The sequence below is a fragment of the Euprymna scolopes genome, chromosome 36, assembly GCF_053919585.1.
Source record: "Euprymna scolopes isolate OS-2025 chromosome 36, ASM5391958v1, whole genome shotgun sequence".
NCBI lineage: Eukaryota > Metazoa > Mollusca > Cephalopoda > Sepiida > Sepiolidae > Euprymna > Euprymna scolopes.
The window spans coordinates 5040762-5064365 of record NC_136517.1 but is presented as its reverse complement, the minus strand read 5'-3'; the positions used below and the strand labels follow the sequence as shown (position 1 = coordinate 5064365).

The window sequence follows — 23604 nt, the reverse complement described above, 5'->3', positions numbered from 1 at the left end:
CCGTTTTTCTTTTTCGTTTTAATCCGTTTTTACATTACCTAATAATAATAAAAACAATAAAAAAAATAAAAAATAAAAAAAACGTTTTAAAATAAGTAAAAACGCAAAAACTTATCCAGGTAGAAAAGTAACTTTAGTAACATTTATTTGTTGTGTATTTATTTATTTTTTTACCACTTTTTTGTTGGCTATTCTGGAAAATCTCTCTCTCTCTCTCTCTCTCTCTCTCTCTCTCTCTCTCTCCCACACACACACACACACACACACACACACACACACACCTTGGTGATGTAAGTAATGACGAGAAAAAACGTGTCATCTCCATGCCAACAACTAAACAATATGGCGGCATAGGTTTGTTGCTGTTTAGGAAACTATGAAGGACTGAAAACTACCATATCGGAAACTAGGGAGAACGGTTTAAGAATGGCCACTTCTTTACATATGCCAACAATCGCTCGGAAGAAAAGGGTCCCAAATAAATACAAGTACGTAAAAAATCTATTTTTTGAGCGGATGTTTTGACCAACGGATGTTTTGTCCAATAAGAAGAATTAAAAAAAAAAAAATTTCTTTTTTAAATTAAAAATTGTATTTTTCTTTCTTTTTTTTTTTTTTTTGCATAATTTCCATTTCTGTCTATTAAAAAATGCAATAATATCGATTTTAGCCATTAAATTAAAAAATAAATCAATATTTAATATTTTAATTGTTTAAAAATAAGTTAAAAATGCGTAGTTAGTTTTAGAATTTACGTGAAATAATGCATTAAAAAAAAATTAATTTTTTGGTGCAACTGCAGAGTTCAACATAATTTTAAGAAATACAGAAAAATCTTTACTGTACGCACTTGTCATGGAACGGAGATGTCATATTCCAAATATCATATAAATTAATCAAGTATTTTTTTATGTAGAAAATTATTTTATTTCTTTTTACGCTTGTTAGTTATTACTGGTCTGATTTTGATCTCTGTAGTTCGAATTGAGTTGTCTCACTTTAATAATACGGCGGATAAAGATACACCGTTATCAGTTACCCATAACATTTAATTTTTTGTAATTGGAATATGACATTTTATGTGCATCATAAAGATTTTTCTTTATTTTTTTATTTTTAATTAGGTTGAACTCTGGACATGCACCATTTTTTTTTTTGTACTTATTTTCATATATCCCCCCCGCCCACCTCCCGAGTCTAAAAAAGTCTATAATATGCTAAATTATTAAACGTCATAACTACAAACATTATTTTCATTATTTGAACAATTATTCTGGTACTAGTGCACTTATTGATCCATGCTGAAATAACGTTATTATTTAAAAAGCCATTCTTAACATGGGGAGGGGGAGAGTGTTTTGTAACTATTCTATACTTTAACCTTACAATTGAATAAAAAACGTATCATAAAACTTTAATTAAACTTGGAAATACGATTTAAAAAATAGCGCGGATCAGCAAGTGCATTAGCACCCTTATTCTCATCTGCATTTAATATAACAAGCAAAACAAAAAGGCAAATTATGAAAAATGTGTATTAAGTACAAAAGTCCCATAATCTGTGTGCTCAATCATTATATCGTTTGAATTCAATTAAAAAATTTGCATTTTTTTTTATTTTTATCGCTGCAATTTGTGTGTCTGGGCTTTTTGACTTGGAACAAATGGTTTATCGTATTATTTGGATTCTGCGGACTACTGATCTCATCTTTAATGTTATTTTCACAACATTTCGGTTGATGTAATTTTCAATTTTCCTATTCAGGTGTATCTTGTCGAATTCAGGAATCTTTCTGTCAAACTCAGAAATCTGCACGGAATTTTGAATCACTAGGGGTAAGATGCTCTCATTCTGTTCACCATTACTGGGTGGAAGTCGTAAGTAAATCCTAATTGCATTTGGAGTGCCACCCACACTGAGGATTGGACCTGTAAAAAAAAAAAAGTGTTAAACGAAGCCTCATTCTAACATTTAAAAGCAGCTTTATTTTTATCTTCGTTCGTAAAAATATAGGAGAAAGAGAAGTTATTGGAAGAGCTTCTGTATTAAGATGTTGATGATTATACATATTCTGTTGAAAGAGAAAAGCATTCAGTGGATACGTGTTGAAGTTGGTAGTTGGAGCGCGCGTCTATGTATGGATAAGGACAAAAGATTAGAGAGTCCTGTGGTAAAAAAATAGTACGAGTTTGTACCGCATGTGGAAGTCCGTATTTGGAGCTAGCAATGTTAGCTTGTTTGAATTCATGCTAGCGAGGTTGTGTTACAACAGAAGAGTATGCTGCCACCGAGAGCTGGTAAGAAAGAGGGAGAGTGTATTGCTGGTTAAACCTTCCATAAACTCAGTCCTGTGACTGAGAGCTGGCTTCTGATTGGACAAGCCAGGAAGGAAGTGTATTTCAAAATCTCCAGCGGCGAGAATTTGATCCTGTTTGTGTTTGTTACAAATCTGTCGGCTACAAACCTTCAACCTCCAGAAGTATAACTTTTGCAAGTGAATTTTACCAAATACTCTATCTACTGTGTCACTGATCTTTGCTACTCCCGATTCCATTAAAAATTCCATGCAGATTCACGAGTTCAATAGAAAAATTTTGGAGTTTGACAAGATACACCTGAAGAAGGTGTATCTTGTTACACTGGCCAAAACATTGTGAAAATGACACGCAAAATGAGGACAGTATCCAAATAATATGAATAATTAATCTTTTTCTAAATAATTCAGGAACAAAGTGTAGTATCTGTTCTGATGCTACACTTAGTCTATTCTATCCTCGATCAATGAAGGAGAAATCCTTTTAGACTGTGGCATTTTAAATTTTGTTCCAATCCAGAGAAACACCATTTTGGAAAGCTGGATTTTCCTTGCATTCAGTGTTGTCTTGTGCCTAACTTTGCTCTCGTTGGGAGGCAAGTAAAAAGGAACAGTGTGTAAATTCGGTAGCAGATGATGTGCGTATGTATGTATAGATGATGTATATTTGCCGTTTTTTAGTGAGCGTATGTATGAACTTGTGTGCGAGCGAGTACCTAAGTTCAATAAGCAGTCACTGCTGTCACTGTGTTTAGTAATCTGTAAATGTTTCTTGTTGTGAATGGTTCGGGTCATCAGCTTAACTGTCAAGGCTGATTTTAGGGACATACTCACATGTGTTGAGTCTAAAAGAAAACTGGAAAAGAGAAAGAGAACGCTGGCATTTGGATTTTTATATTAGACTAGCCTGGGTTCCCGGCGTTGCCCGGGTGTTTGTAGGTGTGTGTTGAGCAAAAAAAAAAAGTTGTAGTAGGTAGGCAGGCTCGAACGTGTGATGCGAAGGCAGAAAAGAAACTGGAAAAAAAAAAAAATATGACGTCTTTGCTGTTGCGCCCATCGCCAAACCGGAAGTGACATGAGTTTAAATTAAGGCTAGATGATCGAAAAGAAGTGATGACTTTCAAAAATATTGGCGAAAAAAAAACGACCCCTCCCTGAAGAAAAGTGCCCAGTTGAGGGTATAGGAATTAATGTTTTTAGCCAATTTTTCGATATTTGTCGTCTGAAGGGTCGATCCTCAAAATGATACCAATCTCGTGAAAATCCATCGCCTCTGTCGAAAGTTTTTGCAAGACATACATACATACATACATTTAAACAGATAGGTGAGATTTATATTATAGATGTGAAATTCAGAAATGAATATTTTTGTGCCTGTGATTGGCTGCCAGAAACTGCTGACAAGTATTGTCCAATTGAGAATCGACACTTTTAAACACAGCATTCGCTGCTGTTGTTTCTTCCCTTTTTTTTTTCAAAAGGAATCACCACATATCAAGGCTTGAAGGTCACTTGAGGATAAGAATTAGTGTACAGTAGTCAATAGAACAATATAGTAATCATTAACAGTGGCAATTTGGTAAATTGGATTACTTAAGGGGAACGGCTCATCAAGAACTTGTTTATGTTCGACTTGAAGACAACCATATTTTAGTCAGTTGGAAAGCAGGAAAATAGAACAAAGTTCCACAGGCATGCAGTTCTAAGTAAGAAACTTTCCAGCGACCTTGCCAACAGACTTGATGTACGTGTTCCATTTCAGATCAGGAGTAAAGGTCAAACCCAGAAGCTTGTCAAAACACGGGGCCTCACCCAGACGAGAGCCATCCATCACAATTGATGCCAGATGGGGATTAGAGCGTTGATGATGTAAGGATAGGAGTTTGGTTTTGGATGCATTAAAGGTAACCAGCCACATCTTCCCCCACTGAACCACGCGCTCGAGATCAGAGGAGAGAGAATCAGAGAGAACTTTGTCATTTACAGCCTTTGATGTGTTGCCGTAGATGGTCGTATCATCAGCATAGATGTCAACGAATGATTTAAGTATGTGTTTAGGGAAGTCATTGATGTAGATCAGGAAGAGAGTTGGGCCCAGGATTGACCCCTGAGGGACACCAGCATTTATATTGCAGGCCTCCGATTTTTGTCCATCTACCACTACTCTTATGAGCCTATCGGAAAGAAATGATTTAATGATTGAGAAAACATTTCCAGTTATACCGTAGCTGGAAATCTTGTGAAGTAGACCCTTATGCCATACCTCAGATTGCATGTCATTGAAGAAATTATTTTTACTGAGGTGGTTGACTACTTCTCTATTTAACTATAGGCCGAGGTACATTATTCGATGAAATGTTATAGACAAAATATCTGACATATAATGTTATTTTGTCAGATTTTCAAAGTTCAACCCAAATAGCAATCTGTCTGACATCGATATTTGATTCAGATTAGCTGAATTTTGAATTGGTAGCTTCCACTATGTTATCAGTATGAATATATTTTATTTTGCCTCCTTTTATTTTTGAAATACTTTTTCCAGCTAAGAAAGCTGTTTTTCCCTACTCAGCGAAACAGATTAAAAGGAAATTTTCATATGCAAACTGCGTGCTCTCAATTGGGTTCTTCAAAAATAAATATTTCACAAAATAATTTGATTATGAAATTCTTAATAAATAAGTTAATAATTCTTTCTTTTACTTCCGGACGACGCTGGATAAGTACATCTATTACTGTAACCATACTTGCTATGGACTATTGTCTACAGTAGGGTTGTTACAAATTAACTGCAATATCAAACTGTGGGATCACAAATATAGCATTGTCTAATCTCAGACGTTGGATAGATGCATATATCATCAAATTTAGTTCAAAGGTACACAAATACATGCAGACTATAAGTTTGTGTGGCAACACGATTTCCACACCATCAAGGTTTTGGATGTACTAAAACAGACCTTTCATTCTTTGGGACGTCTCTGAGATTGGTCATCTGGTTGCTGGTCGTGCTAGTGGTTTCTTCTTTCACCAAAGGTCACTATTAAGCTGGAATTTATTGTAATAATAAAATTTCATATATGTCACCTGAATTATCTCCCTTGATAAATAAATAAATAAATAAATGTTTATTTACAAATTAAAAAAGCTGCATTTTCCCCTGGTCTGTAAATTGTTATATTTTTCAAATTTCAAATGCATTCAAACAGTGGAAACGCTTTCATTTATAGCTCAAACGTGCATACCAGAGCAAGAAACATCTGGAATCGGACATAAACTCAATCTTCGATAAGAATAGAAGACTACGGTTAAGTGTCAACATGCCGTGTAAAAAAAAAAAAAAAAATGTCTACTTTCCTGATGAAGACGCTTAAATAGAAAAAAAAAAATATGGAAATTTTGAATTTTAATGAATACGTTTATTTAAAAAGAAATCTGCATTTTGATTGATCTCTGAACCGTTATATTTTTCATATCTCTCTTAAATAGTAATGAATAAAATACGTTAAAAAAACTTTTGATAATTTCTTCTTTTTTTTTTTATTAAAATTATTAGGCTGTGTAAGGTGTTAGCTTTGGTCAAAATCGCCTGTTCCTTCTTTTATCAGATTATTTCGCTTATCGATTATCGATACTTATCGAAGCCATTCTGAGACAAAACCTATCCAAGAACGCTGCCAGGCATATAGTATCCTCATGTGAAACTTCATAATAATTAGCCCACTTGTTTTCGAGTCTATAGGGAACGAACTCACACACACAGACATACACACAAAGTCCCTTTTATATAATAGTAGAAATAAAACCCTCAATGTACATACCCACTTAGCAACAAAATCACACCCCTTCACTGTTGAGGTTCCTAAATGCTAGAAATCTTTCTACTGTAATAGCTTCTTCCCTCAAACAGCTAGACTTTGGAATTCCTGCTAATTGCTTCCCTGACTGTACTGATATGCAAAATTTTAAATGTAATGTAAACAAACATCTTGTTAATCTTACCTAGGCATGGTCCCAAATAGTAGCCCCTTACGTCCAAGTCGTGATATTGTTAGGGATGAATGTGAGTAAAAAAAAACGGTTCAGTATTTCAAAAGACTATGTATTATTGGTTTTAAATGCAGTTTTGATGGTAATATAGACACAATAAAAAAAAACAACCTTTGCATTCATTTAGACAATTGCGGTTTTAAATTCCAATTAATTTGAAAAAAAACTTTTCTTTTTGTGTTTTTAGTCCCAATACTTATCGTGTTACTGCCTATGATGAAAATGATGAACCGTTGAAATATCCAGAAACGTCCAGCGAGGTGAGAGAAAAGGATCCGCTGGGTGTGCACCTGAATAAACGGCCGGACATGCTGCAGCATCAAAGTCAGGTGTTGCCTTACGATCTCACAGATTATCGTGCAAACAGGCCTTTCCCTAAGAAATGCAACTTTTTGCGGCAAAACTCACGATCACTTAACGAACCCATATGCCATGTGGAGACCAAAGGTCAACCAAAAGGTCACTGGATTGCACCGCAGTTACCTTCCCCGACAGATGCTCCACTGGCAGCCTACACGTTTGATACAGTCTTCCGGAAGGATTTTTGTCGGAATCAAAACAAAAATTTTGAGAAGTGTATGCAATCACGTGCCACAGACACAACCAAAAATGCATCGTCGAAAAAAGGCTGTGAGTGACTTTTTTGTTTTACTCTTTTTCATATGAACCAAGACGTGTCGCCAATCGGACACAAGCTGGTTACTATTTAGGATCATGTCTAACGGGACGTTGTAGGAAACTGAGCAGCGAGATGTCTGTTACATTACATTGAAACTTTTGCATGTTAGTACAATCAGGGAAGCAGGAAACAGGGAGGGAATTTCAAAGTCTAGCAGACCGAGGGAAGAAAATGTTAGAGTAGAAAGCTTTCCATCATCTAGGAATCTCAACAGTGAAGGGGTGGGATTTTGCTGCTTGTCAGCTTAGTTGGTAGCATGTTCGTCGAGAGATACAAGTACGATGAGTTCATCAGAGCACATTCCATTAAAGTGCTTGTGAGACAAAGGATTCATATTATTTTGCTTCTTCGGACGATTGATCTCATCCTGGATGTTATTTTCACAATGTTCCGATCAATGTAACCTCCGACCTTCTTCAGGTGTACCTTGTCAAACTTTGGAATATTTCTATTGAACTCGGGAATTTGGACAGAATTTACAAGGGAACTTTGCAGGCATAGCATGCTTTTGTTCTGTCAGTCTTGACTGATAAATGTTTTAAACAGGTCATCCAAAACGTTCCAAAGTGTGTCCTACATTGATGGTGATGACCCGAAGCCAGACATGGTACATCGTTAAGACATGAAGGGAATCAGTTGATGACCACTTAATCCTAGCAGGCGGCACAAGCAAAATAGAAAGAGGCATGAAAAGTTAGAAATTGTTCACAAAATGTTTAGTATCATGCAACGCATGTCTTCAACCCTCATTGGTCAAATTTCATTTCCTTACATACTCACACTGTTCATTAAAGCACAGGGTTTTAAAAAAAAAGAACAAAAAAATTTCAGATATCAGGTCTAGATTTTTTACTCCAGATTAATTTTTTGCTAACCAATGTTCTTTTTTTTTTTACCTGTAATATATATATATATATATATATATATATATATATATATATATATATACATATATATATACATATATATATATATATATATATATATATATACTAGCAAAAGTGTCCGTCGTTGACTGGGTTCAAAAACAGTCTACAGAAAAATGACTCTGATTTATGAAAGTATGATAGGTTATGAAAAGGAAGGGTTGTAAAGAGATAGCTTCGAATTTGGGGGTATCAAAACCAAAGCAAAATATGATGAAAGTAAAAATAAAATAGATAAACCCCATAATTTATTATACCATAACTGTTCACACTGAAACACTTATCACAATATTCTGTGGATCTATATTAAAAAACCTTGTTAAACTTTGTGACATATTTCCATTATATGGAGGTCAGGCACAAACGAACACCCCATAATTTTATTATACCATATTTCTTCAAACTGAAACATAATTATCAAAGTATACTTAAGCAGATAGATATGAAAAGTCTTTATTAAAGTTTGTGCCTATCTCCATTCTATGGAGGCCAGGCGTGAACACAGACACTACAATTTTATTATACCATCCCTATTTAAGTTAAAACATACTTATCAAAGTATTATTATGTACATCTGTATCAAAAATACTTGTAAACGTTTATTTTTAATTTTTAAATTTTTTTGAAGAACTATCAAAGATATTAAGCATTTGAAATTGTAGCAGCTTTTGTATTGGAATAAAGAATTGATATGTGATAAAATGCACAATAACACAAGCAAAATAAAAGATTAGTTTTAAAGACTAAAGTAGACGTCATTATATTTTTCCTAAAATAAATGAGTTGTTATGGAAAAATGACCTGACAAAAAATAAAATGCAACTTTTGTCAAAATATACAAAAAATACACAATAAAACAATACAATTAATACATGAAATTAATGAATTTCAAAGGAAAAAAACAAAACAAAAGAAAACAAATATATATAAGATATTAAGAATTTAACAAATAATTGTTTTTTGTTTAATCAGAATGACTGGATTCAGCAGTAAATAACACAAAAAACAAAACAAAATGTTCTAACTAGATTTTTTTTAAACCAATGTTTAACTTTTTTGTCATTTTTTGTCATACGCCTGACAGTATCCTATACCTCTATAAGGCCACCATTCGCCTATGTATGGAGTACTGTTGTCACATCTGGGCTGGTGCATCTGCTGCTTGTCTCTCGCTCCTGGACAGGGTTCAAAAGAGAGTCGCCAACCTGATAGGTCCTGAACTGTCATCTAGGCTTCAGCCTCTGTCCCATCGACGAGATGTTGCATCCCTCTGCCTGTTCTATAAATACTTTAATGGTGAATGCTCTGACGAACTGCAAACACTTGTACCTCCCCGACGTAACTACCCTCGACAAACCCGACAAGTTACTAAGGTTCATCCCTTTACAGTAGAGATCCCTAGGTGCAAGAAAGCCTTTTACTCCAATAGTTTCTTCCCCAGAACTGCGGGTCTTTGGAACTCCCTTCCGGGATTCTACTTTCCCAACTGCACTGATATGCAGAAGTTTAAGTGTAATGTTAACAAACATCTTTCTACTCATCTCCCTTCATAATGACCCTGCTAATTAAGTTCCTGACAGTAGCCCCCTGCTTCAAAGTGGCACTGTGCCTTGTTTGGGGTGAAAATTGAATAAAAAAAAATAAAAAAAGTTTTCTTTTGTTCTTTTCTTTTCCAGTCCATTTGAATAATTTACAAGAAAAAGACGTCAATATTAAAGAGAAAATCTCCTATGAGCATTGCTACGATTCCCGTTATGATAAAAACTACCCGCTCCGAGGAAAGGTAAGAATTGCTCATCAGTTGGGTTAAATTAGTACTCGGCTTTTTTGTATGCATCTAAGATTCATTTGATAAAAGAAAAAAATGCATGGTTTGTTTGTACGTTGATTTAATCGGATAATTGTTCTCATCTTGGTTGTAATCTGCACAACGTTTTGGTCAATGAAACCTCCGACCTTCTTCAGGTGTATAAGTCTATGTTTGGCAAAAGAGAAAAGGGGGTTAACTCTACACTTCCGAGATTTTGTATTTTTGGTTCTAATTGAAAGTGAATGTAAAAAAAAAAAAGAAATTATTAATAAAATTATCAAGCAAAACGCAATGTTGTGCAAATAGCACTCAAGATGAGAACGTTAGTTTGATTAATCATAATAATACAAAGAATCGTACCTCATCTTAAAAATTCAGAACTTAGATATTATATTATCCCTTCTCCCAAAGGAGGATGGAATACCTGGGAGCATAAATATTAAATATTTTTTTTTTAATGCGAATAGATCACAAATGAGTAGGCAAAACAAAATAAATATTTGTATTATTTGAATTAATCACACAACTGTTTTCATCTTGAGTGTTATTTGCACAACGTTTCGGTTGATGTAACCTCCAACCTTCTTCAGATGTGTAAGTCACCATGTTTGACAAAGGAAAAAAAGGGGAGTTAACTCTACACTTCAGAGGTTTCGTATTTTTGATTTTAGTTGAAAATAAATTTACAAAAAAAAAAAAAAAAGATTATGAAGGCAATAAAAAATTATCAAGCAAAACGCTAAGGGATATTATTTCTACATTATTTATAACTAAAATTTTAATTAAATCCATTAACCAATTATAAGTTTTAAGAATCATAATTTTACAGAAAACAAGAAGGTTGCTGGTGAAACATAATGTTAAATCCTGTGTGCCTCGTGTTATCTATTTTAAAAACTTTTAACAAGATATAAATTTTAAATTTCACATAGATATTTTTTTTTTATATAATAGATTATCTGGCGACTGATATGAGATAAAAAATAGAAAAAACGGAAGATGGGAAAAAGTGGAGGGAGATCTATTGATTAAATACAAAGTTTTTTTTCTTTAATTCAGAGTTTCCGTTTCTATGCATGATAAAAAACATCAGTCTGCCCTGTATCAAAAAAATTCTGGATATCGGTCTTTCAGTCTGCCTCTCAGTACAGACCAATCAGCTTCCTGTGTGCTATGAGTAAGTTGCTGGAATCTGTGATAAATAGAGAAGTGGTCAAACCACTTCAGCAGAAATAATCTATTCAGTGACATGCAATATGGTTTTCGTTATGCTAGATCTACAGCTGATTTACTAACTGTAATATCACACAGAATTAGTGAATTTCTTGACAAGGGCGTTGTTTCTCGAGCAATAGCTCTTGACATATTCAAGGCTTTTGATAGAGTATGGTATAAAGGTCTACTTCACAAGATTTCTAGTTATGGAATAGCTGGAAATGTCCTAGTTGTCAATGGGCAGAAATCAGAAGCTTAATGCTGGCGTCCCTCAGGGTTCCATCCTTGGCCCAGTTCTTTTCTTGATCTTCATCAATGATTTTCCAAATCACATTCTTAGATTATTCATAGACATTTATGCAGACAACTCCACAATCTATGGCAACACGTTAAAGGCCGGCAATCATCAAGATCTCTCTGATTCTCTTCTGATCTTGAGCACGTTGTGCAATGGGGAAAAACGGCTGGTTAATTTTAATGTATCAAAAACCAAGCTTCTCTCTTTTCATCATAATCGCTCAGATCCCGATCACACCCCAACTAAAATGAATGGCTCTCATCTTGGAAAAGAATCATGTATTCACAAGCTTCACTCTTGATTTAAAATGGAGCATATATGAGGTGTTTTCAATAAATTTCTAGACTTTTTTTTGTACAGGCATTTAAAATTGGTGTAGACTTTTAAAAATTCAGTATGTTATTACTCTACATCTTTTTAGATGACTGACCAATTTTTATGATTTCAGGTTCAAATGAACAGCTACAGCAGAAATTGGAATACACTCTACTAAAGCCTGATTATCACTGCTGGTGAATTTCAAAAATGCAATCTGGACGTGAGGACAATTTAGAAGAATGATATGAAATGAAATTATGTTTTAAACTTTAAAAAAAAATGCCACAGAAACGTATGGAATGCTTCAGACTGCTTTTGGACCATCTTGCTTGAATTGAGAATCAGATTTTGAGTGACATAAGAGATTCAAGAAAGGCAGGGAATCTGACAAGGATGATGAGTAGTGTGGGAGGAGTAAGGAAGTCAGAACACTAGATGATTGGTCAAATAAAGAATTTCATGAATAAAGACCGCCGTGTGTCCATAGAGACAATAAGTGCATAGTTTGATGTCAATGTGGGAACTGTACACATAATTATTCATGAGGAGCTGAAGATGTGGAAGATTTGTGCAAAGTTTGTCTCAAGGGTGCACCATTCTTGTCACAGACTATTTGACCAAGATGGGCAGTTCCTCACCCTATATATATGGTCCAGATCTTGCTCCCAGTGACTTTTATTCCCTAAACTCAAGGAAAACCTTAGAGGCTGTTATGAGACAATTGAGGAGGTGAAAGAAGCTGTGACGAGGGTCATTGACACGCTCACATAAGAGAACTTCTATGGAGCTTTCCAGAAGTTGTTGGAACAGTACAACAAATGCATTGCAGCCGGGGGAGATTACTTTATAGGGGGCTAGAGTTTCATGTGTGTACTATCAATAAAAGTGCCCATACAAAAAAAATCTGGAAACTTATTAAAGGCACCTCTTACATCAAATCTGTTGCCAAGATTGCTGAAAAAATGGTTGGGTTACTCTTCCGCCCCAATAGATATCTCACTTCTGATACGATTCTCTATCTGTACAAGAGCCAAATACGCCTTAAAATGGAGCTGCTCAGTGCGTCTTTTTTCAAAACTGGCTTCAAAATCTAGTAGGTGACGCCCTTTTCTCTTCTCTGCATCCTCTTCCCCACAGAAGAGACGTTGCGACCCCGTCTCTGCTTTATTATTATTTTCATGGCATGGGTTTGTCTGAGCTCCAATCTATGGTCTTCACTTGCCAAACTTTCACAAAAAACACTCGACTAGTTACAATCACTATCAACAATTTCCCCCACTCTCTGTCCCAAAATCTAAATGCAGATTCCATGAACAAAGTTTCTTTCCTAGAAGTGCATACATGTGGAACACTATTCCGTAGGCTTTCATAGCCAATTATGATATGGTAGCTTTCAAGTCTAATGTAAACAAGTTCTTCTTGAGCTTTTCCCTTAAATGATCCAAATTCTACCCAATCTACACCATTAATGATTACTAAACTATCACCTTACATTCATTCACTCTTATTCCCGAGTGGCCTTCGGGCTTTGATAAGTGGTGACTACTTTGTAATATATATATATATATATATATATGTATATATATATATGTGTGCGTGCTAAACAAGTTGTGTGATTTAAAAGATTTTTTTGCACAAACGCTGGCCAATTTTTTTTAATGAAAATAATTATTTCTGTTATTATAAATTAATTGAATGAAAGATTACTAAAAAAATGAAAACAATATATCTTTTAGCTACCAAGAAAATACAATGAATAATCAATTTAAGAAAAAAAAAAAAACTCATTCAAGTTTTACGATAAATATTTGTTTTGAACAACAAACTGAGAACAAAATAAAATATTTTTGATTTTTTCTGATTTTTTTTTTTCTTTTTTATGAATATTTTTGTTTAAATCAAGATAAATATTTATTTTTAAATATAGTAAACCAATGACAGCAAGTAAATTTTTTCTTAAATGGTGTTGGTTGCTGTGATTTCATTGTTTTGATAACCTTCGGTGTTTTATTTAAAGTGCCTGGAAAATTTAATTATTTTGCATAATTTTTAGCATTTTGACATGGGGGGGGTATAATTTTTGTTTTGTTTACAAAGAAGTGTCTGAATTGTGAATGGGGGTAGTTATGCTGTTTCAAGTGTTGATGGATTGCACTAGAGTGGTGTAATGTGAGTGATTTGCTAAACCTGTTCCTTTCATAAGCTAACTCTCCCCCGCTTTTGTAGGTTGGATTTCTTCTGTTGGATTACAGTATTTTTTTTTATAAATTTTCTGAAATTTGTCAGTCTTAATCTTTCCATGCTTTATAATTTAGCGATTCAATATTGTCAACTTGTTTAGCAATTTTTTTGTTTTCTTATCAGCGCCATGGATCATTTGTTTGGACAAAGAAACCAGAACCTTCCATGAGAAGCTGGAGTTATTTCGAAAGGCATCTTGACAATGACGACAGCGAATTATCCAAATACGATTAATTTACGAAAGAGGAAAAGAATTTGCCAAGAATTTTAGTTCAAAATTTTTTTCTTTTTAAGATTTAAAAAAAAAAAAAAAGAAGGAAAATTCACAAAACAATTGCAAATAAAGAACTTCAAATAAATTGAATTCAGAAAAAATGTTGAATCTTCCACTTTATGAAGAAAACCAATGTGTATTTATTTGTAGATTTTATAGAAATGAATACATCTGCGCCGTCGAACAACAGTTATCAAGTTTTCTTCCCCAGAACCGCTAGACTCTGGAATTCCATTCCAGGTCCCTGCTTCCCCAACAGTACTGACGTGCAGAAGTTCAAGTGTAACGTGAACCGACACCTTGCTGCCCAAATCCCTACATAGTACCCCAGTAGTTGTTGCCCCTGATAGTAGCCCCCTACACCAAAGTGGCAATTTGCCTTGTTTGGGGTGAAAATGTAATAAAAAAAAACAAAAAAAAACGTCCCTTTTTTTTTTAAGTCCCTGCACAAAACCATTGCAAATGTTGAAGCTGAATAAGAAAGCAAATAGCAAGTCAGACAACCCTCACTGTTTGAAATCCCCCACTGTAAATAGAAAGTAATTTTTTTCTTCTTTAGGTCATCAAAAAAGATAATTTGTATACGATAAGTTAAATTACTGACAAAATTCTTTGATTTTATTATATGAATAGTTTATGATATACATATTTTATATGATTATTTTATGATATTTGAATACTAGTGCAAACACCGCATACGGCATAATCACATTTGACACACCGGTTCCTGTCAGATCACTGAAGTTAAGCAACAATGAGCTTGGCCAGTACCAGATGGGTGACCATTTGGGGCTTCAAGATGCTATATGTAGTCTCCATATATCTAGGTATTGTTTCCAGTCGTCCTGAACTTCTCCTTGCCACTGGACTGAAGCAGTGTCGATTTAGGAGAAGTGTGGTTGGAGATTGTGCAACTCTTGCGAACACCGATGAATCATTATTTTTTTTCCTTCATTTTTTAGCACTTCCTAAGAAAATTCTACATTTGAGCTGCATATTTGAACATGATTTTTCTAATGTAGCTGATTTCTAAACTATTCCTTTTTTTTTTCTAAAACAAAAACTCAATAAAAATGATCATATTCTTTGTGATTTATACAACAATAGTCAGTATTTAATTCAGAACAGATGAGGTCTGCTTCGAGTCAAGTTATGAAGCCCCTTACTTGATCCCAAGAAAGGTAAGCCTACACAAATAGTCAGGAATACGTTTTCCTTTAGAAAATTCGAGAATAGTTTAGAAAAAAAAAAAGTTTGAACGCATGCTATTTACCACAAAATCTGTGATGTCACTTTCCATCTCTTTAAAATTGCCCCACATATGCATGAATTCCTCTTAAACATCTTTTCTTTGTTGATTAGCCTGGGTGCCCGGCGTTGCCCGCATGTTTGGAGGTGTGTGTTGAGCAAAAAAAAAGAAAGTGTTAGTAAGCAGGCAGGCTCGAACCTGTGACGCGAAGGAGGAAAAGAAAGTGAAAAAAAAAAGAAGTGACATCTTTGCTGTTGCATCCAACGCCAAACCAGAAGTGGCGAAGGTTTAAATTAAGGCTAGTCAATCAAAAAGAGGGTATGACTTTCGAAAATATCGGCGAAAAAAGCGACCCCCTCCCTGTAGAAAAGTGCCAAGTTGACGGTGGAGGAATTAATGTTTTTAGACAATTTTTCGATATTTGTCGTCCGAAGGGTCGAGCTTCAAAATGATACTAATCTCGTGAAAATCCGTTGCCTCTGTTGAAAGTTTTAGGCAGATATACATACATACATTTAAACAGACAGGTGAGATTTATATTATAGAAGATAACCTAAAAATATCCCCTTAATTTTAATTGAGTTGACTTTTGATTCTGGTGTCATTCATGGGTTGAGCCGACTCCTCTCATAGAACACACAGCATCCCAGACAAACGTAGACCACGCATGTTGAGATGGGTTGCCAGTTCCAGGACTAGTGGTGAACACCGTAGACCTGTGAACTGGAAGTAGATTTGACGTAAGTTTTGATAATGTGTAAGTAGGTTTTCAGCTGGCCTCCTTGAAAGCGAATGCCTTTTTAAAATGTTTGTACACGGCAAGAAGAATGTGATCCTCGAGTCAACGAGATCCTGTGCTTATATGTAACTAAGCACAATGGTAAATCCATAAGTGAATATACTTTAGCACATATGATGTGTAATTCTTGAAAAGTTGATCTCAGGAGATACAGTTTGAAATCCCCCCTTTTTTTTTTTTTTAAAAGCAGGACAATATTTTCAAGGCAGCAATTTTTGTAAATGAAGAAAACTAAGAAAATTTAAAAGCTAGTATAGGTTCGGATAAATGGTTTGACCCGACTAAGCATCAACTTATTTATTTGCAGACTATCATCCTAATCTTCTAGTCGTTGCTTCACAACGTTTCAGCCAACTATACTTCTGGGTAGTTAACCGCGACAGAATAGGAAAGCTGAGTCTCGTAACCGTATCCTCAGTAATTACTGCCTTCCATAGTTGTTGTCATCTCACCATGTTTTAGCCAACTAATCCTCTGTCCGGCTTTGGGTAGGATTGAAACCGTTATCTTCAGACAATGCTCACCTGGAAGTGTAGAGATTCAATGTCTCCATCCACTGCATCATGGGCCCTTTCTTTGTTAGCTCCTTAAATTAAGTGGCCTTATGCCTTGTCTGGAGCGATGTCAAAAAACAAAAAAATGTTTTTAACATGAGAGGGTGCTCCTTGTGTGAAAGTTTGTATTCTTGCTTCCTCCACCTGGTGAATAAACCAGCTCAAATATTTAAGCTATTAAAAACCTAACAACTTTGCCAGCTTTTAATTATGGAGTCAATCGCCTCTCAGACTTTGGTCAAAGAACCAACCAACATTCTCGTACATTATTTTCTGACTAGTGTGTCACTGCCATTGAATTTTATAATTATTTTTATTGTCATGTAACCCCAAACAATACACAGCGCCACTTAGTCATGTGGGGCTACTATTTGAGACCAGATTTGCAGGGATACTATTTAGGGAGTTGGGCAGCGAGATGTCTGTTCACATTACACTTGAATTTCTGCATGTCAGTACAGTCAGGGAAGCAGGGACCCGGGAGGGAATTCCAAAGTGCAGCAGTAAGGGGAAAAGCTATTCGAGTAGAAGGCTTTACGGCATCTAGGGATCTCTACGGTGTAGAGGTGGGATTTTGCTGCTTGTCAGGTTTATTGAGGGTATTGTCGTCGAGGGGTACTAGTAAGATTTCATGTTAATTCAATTTCACATATTCTGTGCATTCACATGCTCTGCTTCTTGCATCTGCAACGCGTACATTATTGTCATGGGAACAATTGTACTTTTTGCTCCTTGGTCTGACCTTCACTCCTCATCTGAAATAGAATACGTACATCAAATCCATTCACAGAATCGCTGGAAAAATGATGGGATCATTCTACTGCTCCAGTAGATATCTCCCTGCTGATGCAATTCTCTACCTGCATAAGAGTCAAGTACGTCCAAGCATGGAGTACTGTTGCCACATCTGGCCAGGAGCTGCTCAGAGCAACCTATCCTACCTTGGCAGAGTTCAAAACTGACTTCACAATCTAGTGGGTGATGCCTTTTTTTCTTCTCTGCAATTTCTTTCCCATACAGAAGAGACATTGCGAGCCTGTCTCTGCTCTATCGTTATTTTCATCGTAAGTGCTCGTCTGAGCTCCAACCTATGATCCCTTCCCTTACCAATCTTCCACGAAAAAAAAAAAACCAAAAAAAAAACCCATTTATCTAACCAAAATCACTATCAATAAATCCCCCAACTATCGGCGCTTAAACCTAAATGTGGATTTCATCAACAAAGCTTCTTTCCTAGAACTTCCCGCCTGTGGAACTGTTCCACTGGTCTGCTTTCCAACTGACTACAATACTGTTGTTCCCAAGTTCAATGTAAACAAATTCTTATTGAACCGTCCTCGTAAATAATCTGATCATACCAAATTTCCACCACAAACGATTATTACACTACTGTCCCAATCACGACAATACACCAATTAACCCTTATCCTTGAATGGCATCCGGGTCTTGACATGTAACTCCTTTGTAAAAAAAAATTAAAAAAAAAAAAAAAAAATCGTTTCTTAGTGATTACGTTTATTTATCTTCCTATATTAACGAGTGATGGGACGATTCCAAAAGTTTTCTCGATTCTGATTCTTCATAAACTTCTAAATATTTAACTATAAAGTCGCTATTTTCCCCAATTACCGTAAAAAAAAAACCTGTGTTAAATGTGCACCTATTTTCTCAAACGTAAAATAGACTTGTAAGTGGGTGATGATCCATAGATTTTAGCATTACTGATAGTTTAAAATCTATAAATCAATATTTATTATTATTATTACCAGCAATAAATAAATCAATAAATATTTTATTATTATTACCAGCAATAAATAAAATCAATAAATATTAAAATCAATAAATATTTTATTATTATTACCAGCAGTGAAATAAAATAAAAAAAGATAAGTAAAAGAATCGCTTTGGCATTGTAAAATATGCACAATTATTTCTAATTCCGATACCCAAAAAAATTCCGATTTTCCCCGATTCCAATTAATCGTCCCAACACTAATATTAACCTACTTTTATGTTTACCTGGACAAACTAAATAAATTAAATGTTACTGTTTCTCAACTAGTTTTTTTTTTTTTAATGCCGATAAAACAATAAAGATACACATGTGTTATTGGCGAAAATACACGACAAATAATGGATGTCCACACGTACAAAGAATAATTATGTTTCTCACATACATATGCAGCTAAAATTTATAAAAATGTGGGTGCTTGTTAGGATATAGTCGACAAATTGATTGTTTAAATATGTCGTTTTAAGCAAAAACAATACGATGTACTTAATTGTCATGTCGAAAATAGTAATACATCCAAAAATCCCGAAAATTCATCCAGTAGAACAACTGCTGTTGCGTTTTTAGTAAAAAAAAAAAAAAAAAAAAAAAAGAAAAAATTCTCTTGCTATAGATAAATATTGCAGCCAGGACACAAGTAATCTAAAATATTCCTTTCTGAGTTATGTCCCCTGCGTGTAGACTCTTATTGTCTTGAGTGTCTGCTTCATAACATTTAAGAAAAATGTGATTTTACCCAATTTTCCATAAAAAATTACTTTTTACTATAAACACCTTTCTACTCAATGATTTTCCGTAATTTTTGGATATATTACTATTTTCGACATGACGATTAAGTACGAAATATTATTTTTGCTTAAAACGATGTATTGAAATAAAATCTATCTGTTGACTGTACCAAACAAGCACCAAACAATGTGTTGTAAATTATTCTAGTTTTATAGCAGTAAATTCTTTTGCTGTCAAAAACTGAAAAGAAGATAAGAAAAGAAATGGAAAGATGAAATATAAGAAAAAAAAGTTGGTTGAAAAAGAGACAGAAAATGCGTTTCAAACAATTCTTTATTCTTTCAGATTTTTTAAAGTGTGCTATGAGGCAAAGACTTGTTCCCGGGCTTGGGAAAAGATCAATTGGACACTAGAAAATAACGACAGAAAAAAACAAACAAAAGAACATCTACTTTGCCCGTTGACTATTTTTTTCTTTAAATGTTTTTTTTTTCTTTCTGTTTTCATTTCATAAAATATAATTCTACTTATCTACTTCAGAAAAAAAAAAAAAAATTACGTTTTTTGCTTAGGCGTTTTTTTTTTTGTTTTCGTTTTTTCTACAAACTGATGGACTATATGACAAGATCAGGGACGCGTTATTGAACTCAAAAGCCACTGTTACTGATTTCACACATTTTTTTTTTATCATTAGAGTGAAAATGTTTTTTTTTGTTGGAAATTTTTGAGATGAGGAATTATTTTCATCATTCATATTCGGACTAGCGTTCTCATTAGAAAAAAAAAATTATTTTTCAAGGAATAATGATAAACTTGATACGCATAGCATTCGTACGTGAGACTTTCATCTGGAAAATAAATAATTGAAAACATCAAAATGATCGCGATATAATTTGACAAGAAGCAATTCCAATTTAAACAAATGACGATTGCAATGCAAAATCTAAAATGAATAAACTTCTTTACAATCACATCAAGAAAGTTTGATTGTTAAATTTTTAGAGGTGGATACACTGATAGTCATAAGTACATTTCAATAACAATCAACGAGTTTATATCATTTGGATGACTGTTCTAGCTGTCGATGATATTCTTACCGTTATATATTTGGGACCCTATGCCAGTAAGTAGTAATTAAGTTAGCTAGTATGAATTTTGGTAAGAGTCACACTGAGTGCATGTCAGGATAATCCAGATCTGTAAAAGAGAATTGTTCTCATGGTTGAATGGAAATGAGTGCCAGGGCAGGGTTAATAGATCAAGCATGTTAGAAATGTAGGTGTCAAATGATCTGACGATGAGATGATGTCACGTTTTTAAGTGAAAGAAAAAGGTTTTTCTAGCTCAGTCTCCCATTAGACGTTAAGCGAATGGGACACGCAAATAATGTAGATAATTTAAGCGTATTTTACCTCAAGATTGTCCGTCGTCACCAATTCTTCAGAATACTTAGTAACAAGAGAACTAAATAATTAATTAGCTATATTGGTCTCTCCCCAAATGAAACTTTAAAAACTCAGCAAAATTTACCTTGTGTCATTCATGAATGAAAAGTTCATTTTGCTAAAGTTAAAAGGATGATCACGACCAGTCATGAACGACAAGAAGCGAGTATGAAAGACCAGCGCGTCTAAACACGCTATGCAATGAAACCGTATAAAACAACTTGGTTTTATATGGTTTCTTGATCGTTCACGAGTAAAAACAAACATATGCAATCTACGCGTTTATGAGAACGTATGTGATCTTTCATTTAATAAAATCTAACATCACGTTTCAGCCGATGTAGCCTCCAATGAAAGTAACCTGCTCTCGTTCGAAAACAAAAATTAAGGTTCTGTTTCTTATGAAGATACAATTAAAAAAAAAAAAACTTCCTTTAATTAACCGTGGAATTTCCACAGGCCCCACCAAATATTTAAATTACAAAATTTTATTGTCGGATATTTCGGTTACATATCTGTATCAGTAAGAATGTTTTGTCATTTTTGAGATGAGGAAATTTGCATTATTTGGACTAAGGTTCTCATCATAGATGTTATTCTAACGTTTCAGCTGACATGACCTCCGACTTCCTTTGTGTGTGTCTTGTCAAACTCAGAATTTATTTAACTCATTAGTGTAGATTGTTCTTTTTCCATCAGCCATGATCGGGCAGAAATGTTAAGTAAAAAAAAAAAAAATTTTATTCTTTAAATAACCTTTACAAAGGATTGAACCAGAAGACGAACATAGAACTGATCATGACTCAATGCCTTTATTTGTTGCGCCACATTACTGAACATTTTTATCCATTCATGATTGACAAAATGACAATCTACACTTGTTGATTAAATAAAAGGGTTCAGTTCAAAAGAGTTGAAAAAGTTGCACCTGAAGAAGGTCAGAGGTTACATCTGCCGAAATGTTGTGAGAATGACATCTAAGATGAGAATAGTAGTCCAAATAAAATCAATTATCAATCCTCATCTCAAAATTTCTGAAACAAGTTCTTATTTTAACCATAATGTTTGTGACTAACCAACTGCAGCAACAAAAAAAAGTCACGATTTTGACGTTTAGTCGTTTTATTAGTTTATTGTTTTTTTTTCATAAATTTTGTTAAAATTCGATCATCATGAGTAGCATTGTCCACTTGGTGTGGATTGCAAACGAACATGACTTATCTTTCAGCATTCTTTCCGATCCAGGGCAAGCTGGTTGATGGACGCCCAACTGTTGAGAGATGTCCAATCAAAAACATTTTCTCTCCACCTTCTCGTTAGCTTTTGTCTGCCTCTTTTGCCTTCTAACACACCATTAAAGAATAACTTTGACAGGCTAATGGTTGATCGTTTGACATGGCCAAAAGGTTTAAGGGTTTTACTTTTGATTTTATCAAATAGAGAGAATAACAAAGTAGTTTGTCTGAGGGTAGATATTTTTTTTTTTTTTTTGATCAGGTGTCTCATAATGAAACGCATTACGTGGTTTGAAATACCTCAATGCGATGGGCTGGTTGGTTAGTTCATGTGATACAATCAAGGTCATATAAAACTACTTTTATTTTAACGGTTATTGGCATCCTTTTTGATTTTAGAATGGTGCTGTGTTTTTGGAAAGCCGTCAAACCCAGCTCGATTAAAACCCAAATCAATTATTTTTTTTTTTTTTAACTTTTCTCTCTTTTGTATGACCTTTTTTCATTTGTTTTTGATATGAATTTTTATTTAAAAAATTAAAGAAACTCTGAAAATTAAATTAACAGTATTTTCTGCTGCTGTAGTTTAATACAGAGGCAATAAACATGGCCGACACTCATAATGTTAGAAAATTTCAAGAAAATTTTAAATTTAAAAAAAAAAAAAAAAAAAATTTTTTTATGAATTTTTATGACAATTGGTAAAATTTAAGTTTTTTTTTTCAGGTGTAAAAAAAAAGCAAATGCAATTTGTATAAATTAGAAAAAAATGATACTTTGAACTGCTTTCAATTTCCATGTTTGAGATGAAATTTTTTTTTTAACGATTTCTACACTTATACGTTTATTAGTATATTACCAGCTGTACCCGGCGTTAAATGTAACATTTAATTCCTTAACCCCCACCCCTAAAAAAAAAAAAAAAAAAAAAAAAAAAACGAAAAGAAACTGAGACGTGTGCATGTTTTTTCTAAACAGTTCACTTTTGAAAAACAAAAAAAAAAAAAAAATCAAGCTGAGGTCGAAACTAAAACCTAAAGATAGTGAGTCAAGTACAATAACCATTAGGCCAGCTTGACACGATCCTTAACAAGTGTTTTCAAACCTACTTGTTCTTAACATAAGGAAGCTGTCATGTGAACGATTCATGCATGTGCATTCATGAAGCAATTGATAAACATAAGAATCCGACCCCCCACATACCAATTTTTCAAAGGTGACCCCCTTTAGCAGCCCTTTTCTCCAGATAAAAACTGATTAAAACGTTTTCTACATGCCTGAATACTCGATACACCAAATTTCAAGTCTGGATATCAAATATTCGTTGAGTATATACATTGAGAAGTGTCCTCTCACACACTATTATAAATATATAGTATGCCGTAATAAATAATAAAAAATATACATTAATGAAAATATGTTGTACTAAATACTGATATATAATGTTAAGTAGTAAGGTCGTACATCTAGAAAACAAGCATTCATATTAGAATTGTTTGAAAGTATTTGGTAAAAATCAGTAGTAAAATTACACTTTTTCTGGAGGTTGAAAGCTCAGTCATCAGTGCGGGCAACACTCAAAAATACAATTGCAAATTACTTCTACTCAATCATGGTGGCTAACAGAACGAGAGCATGCCACCTCCACAGATTATTAAAAAAAAAAAGAAAAAAA

At 34.1% G+C, this 23604-nt stretch overlaps 1 protein-coding gene across 1 annotated transcript; it reads left to right on the top strand.

Moving 5' to 3' along the window:
• Positions 1–311: 311 nt before the first annotated feature.
• On the top strand, positions 312–14325 carry LOC145260293 (uncharacterized). Its single transcript, XM_080118146.1, has 4 exons — positions 312–488; positions 6553–6995; positions 9647–9753; positions 13976–14325. Exons 1-4 carry the CDS (start codon positions 427–429, stop codon positions 14084–14086), a joined length of 723 nt encoding a protein of 240 aa, XP_079974272.1. The 5' UTR covers positions 312–426; the 3' UTR covers positions 14087–14325.
• The last annotated feature ends 9279 nt before the right edge of the window (positions 14326–23604 follow it).

Coding starts and splice junctions, on each gene's coding strand:
- LOC145260293 (XM_080118146.1), top strand. CDS start 427: ATGGCCACTTCTTTACATATGCCAACAATCGCTCGGAAGAAAAGGGTC. Junction 6,996..9,646: donor TGCATCGTCGAAAAAAGGCT/GTGAGTGACTTT, acceptor TTTCTTTTCCAG/TCCATTTGAATAATTTACAA. Junction 9,754..13,975: donor ACTACCCGCTCCGAGGAAAG/GTAAGAATTGCT, acceptor TTTTCTTATCAG/CGCCATGGATCATTTGTTTG.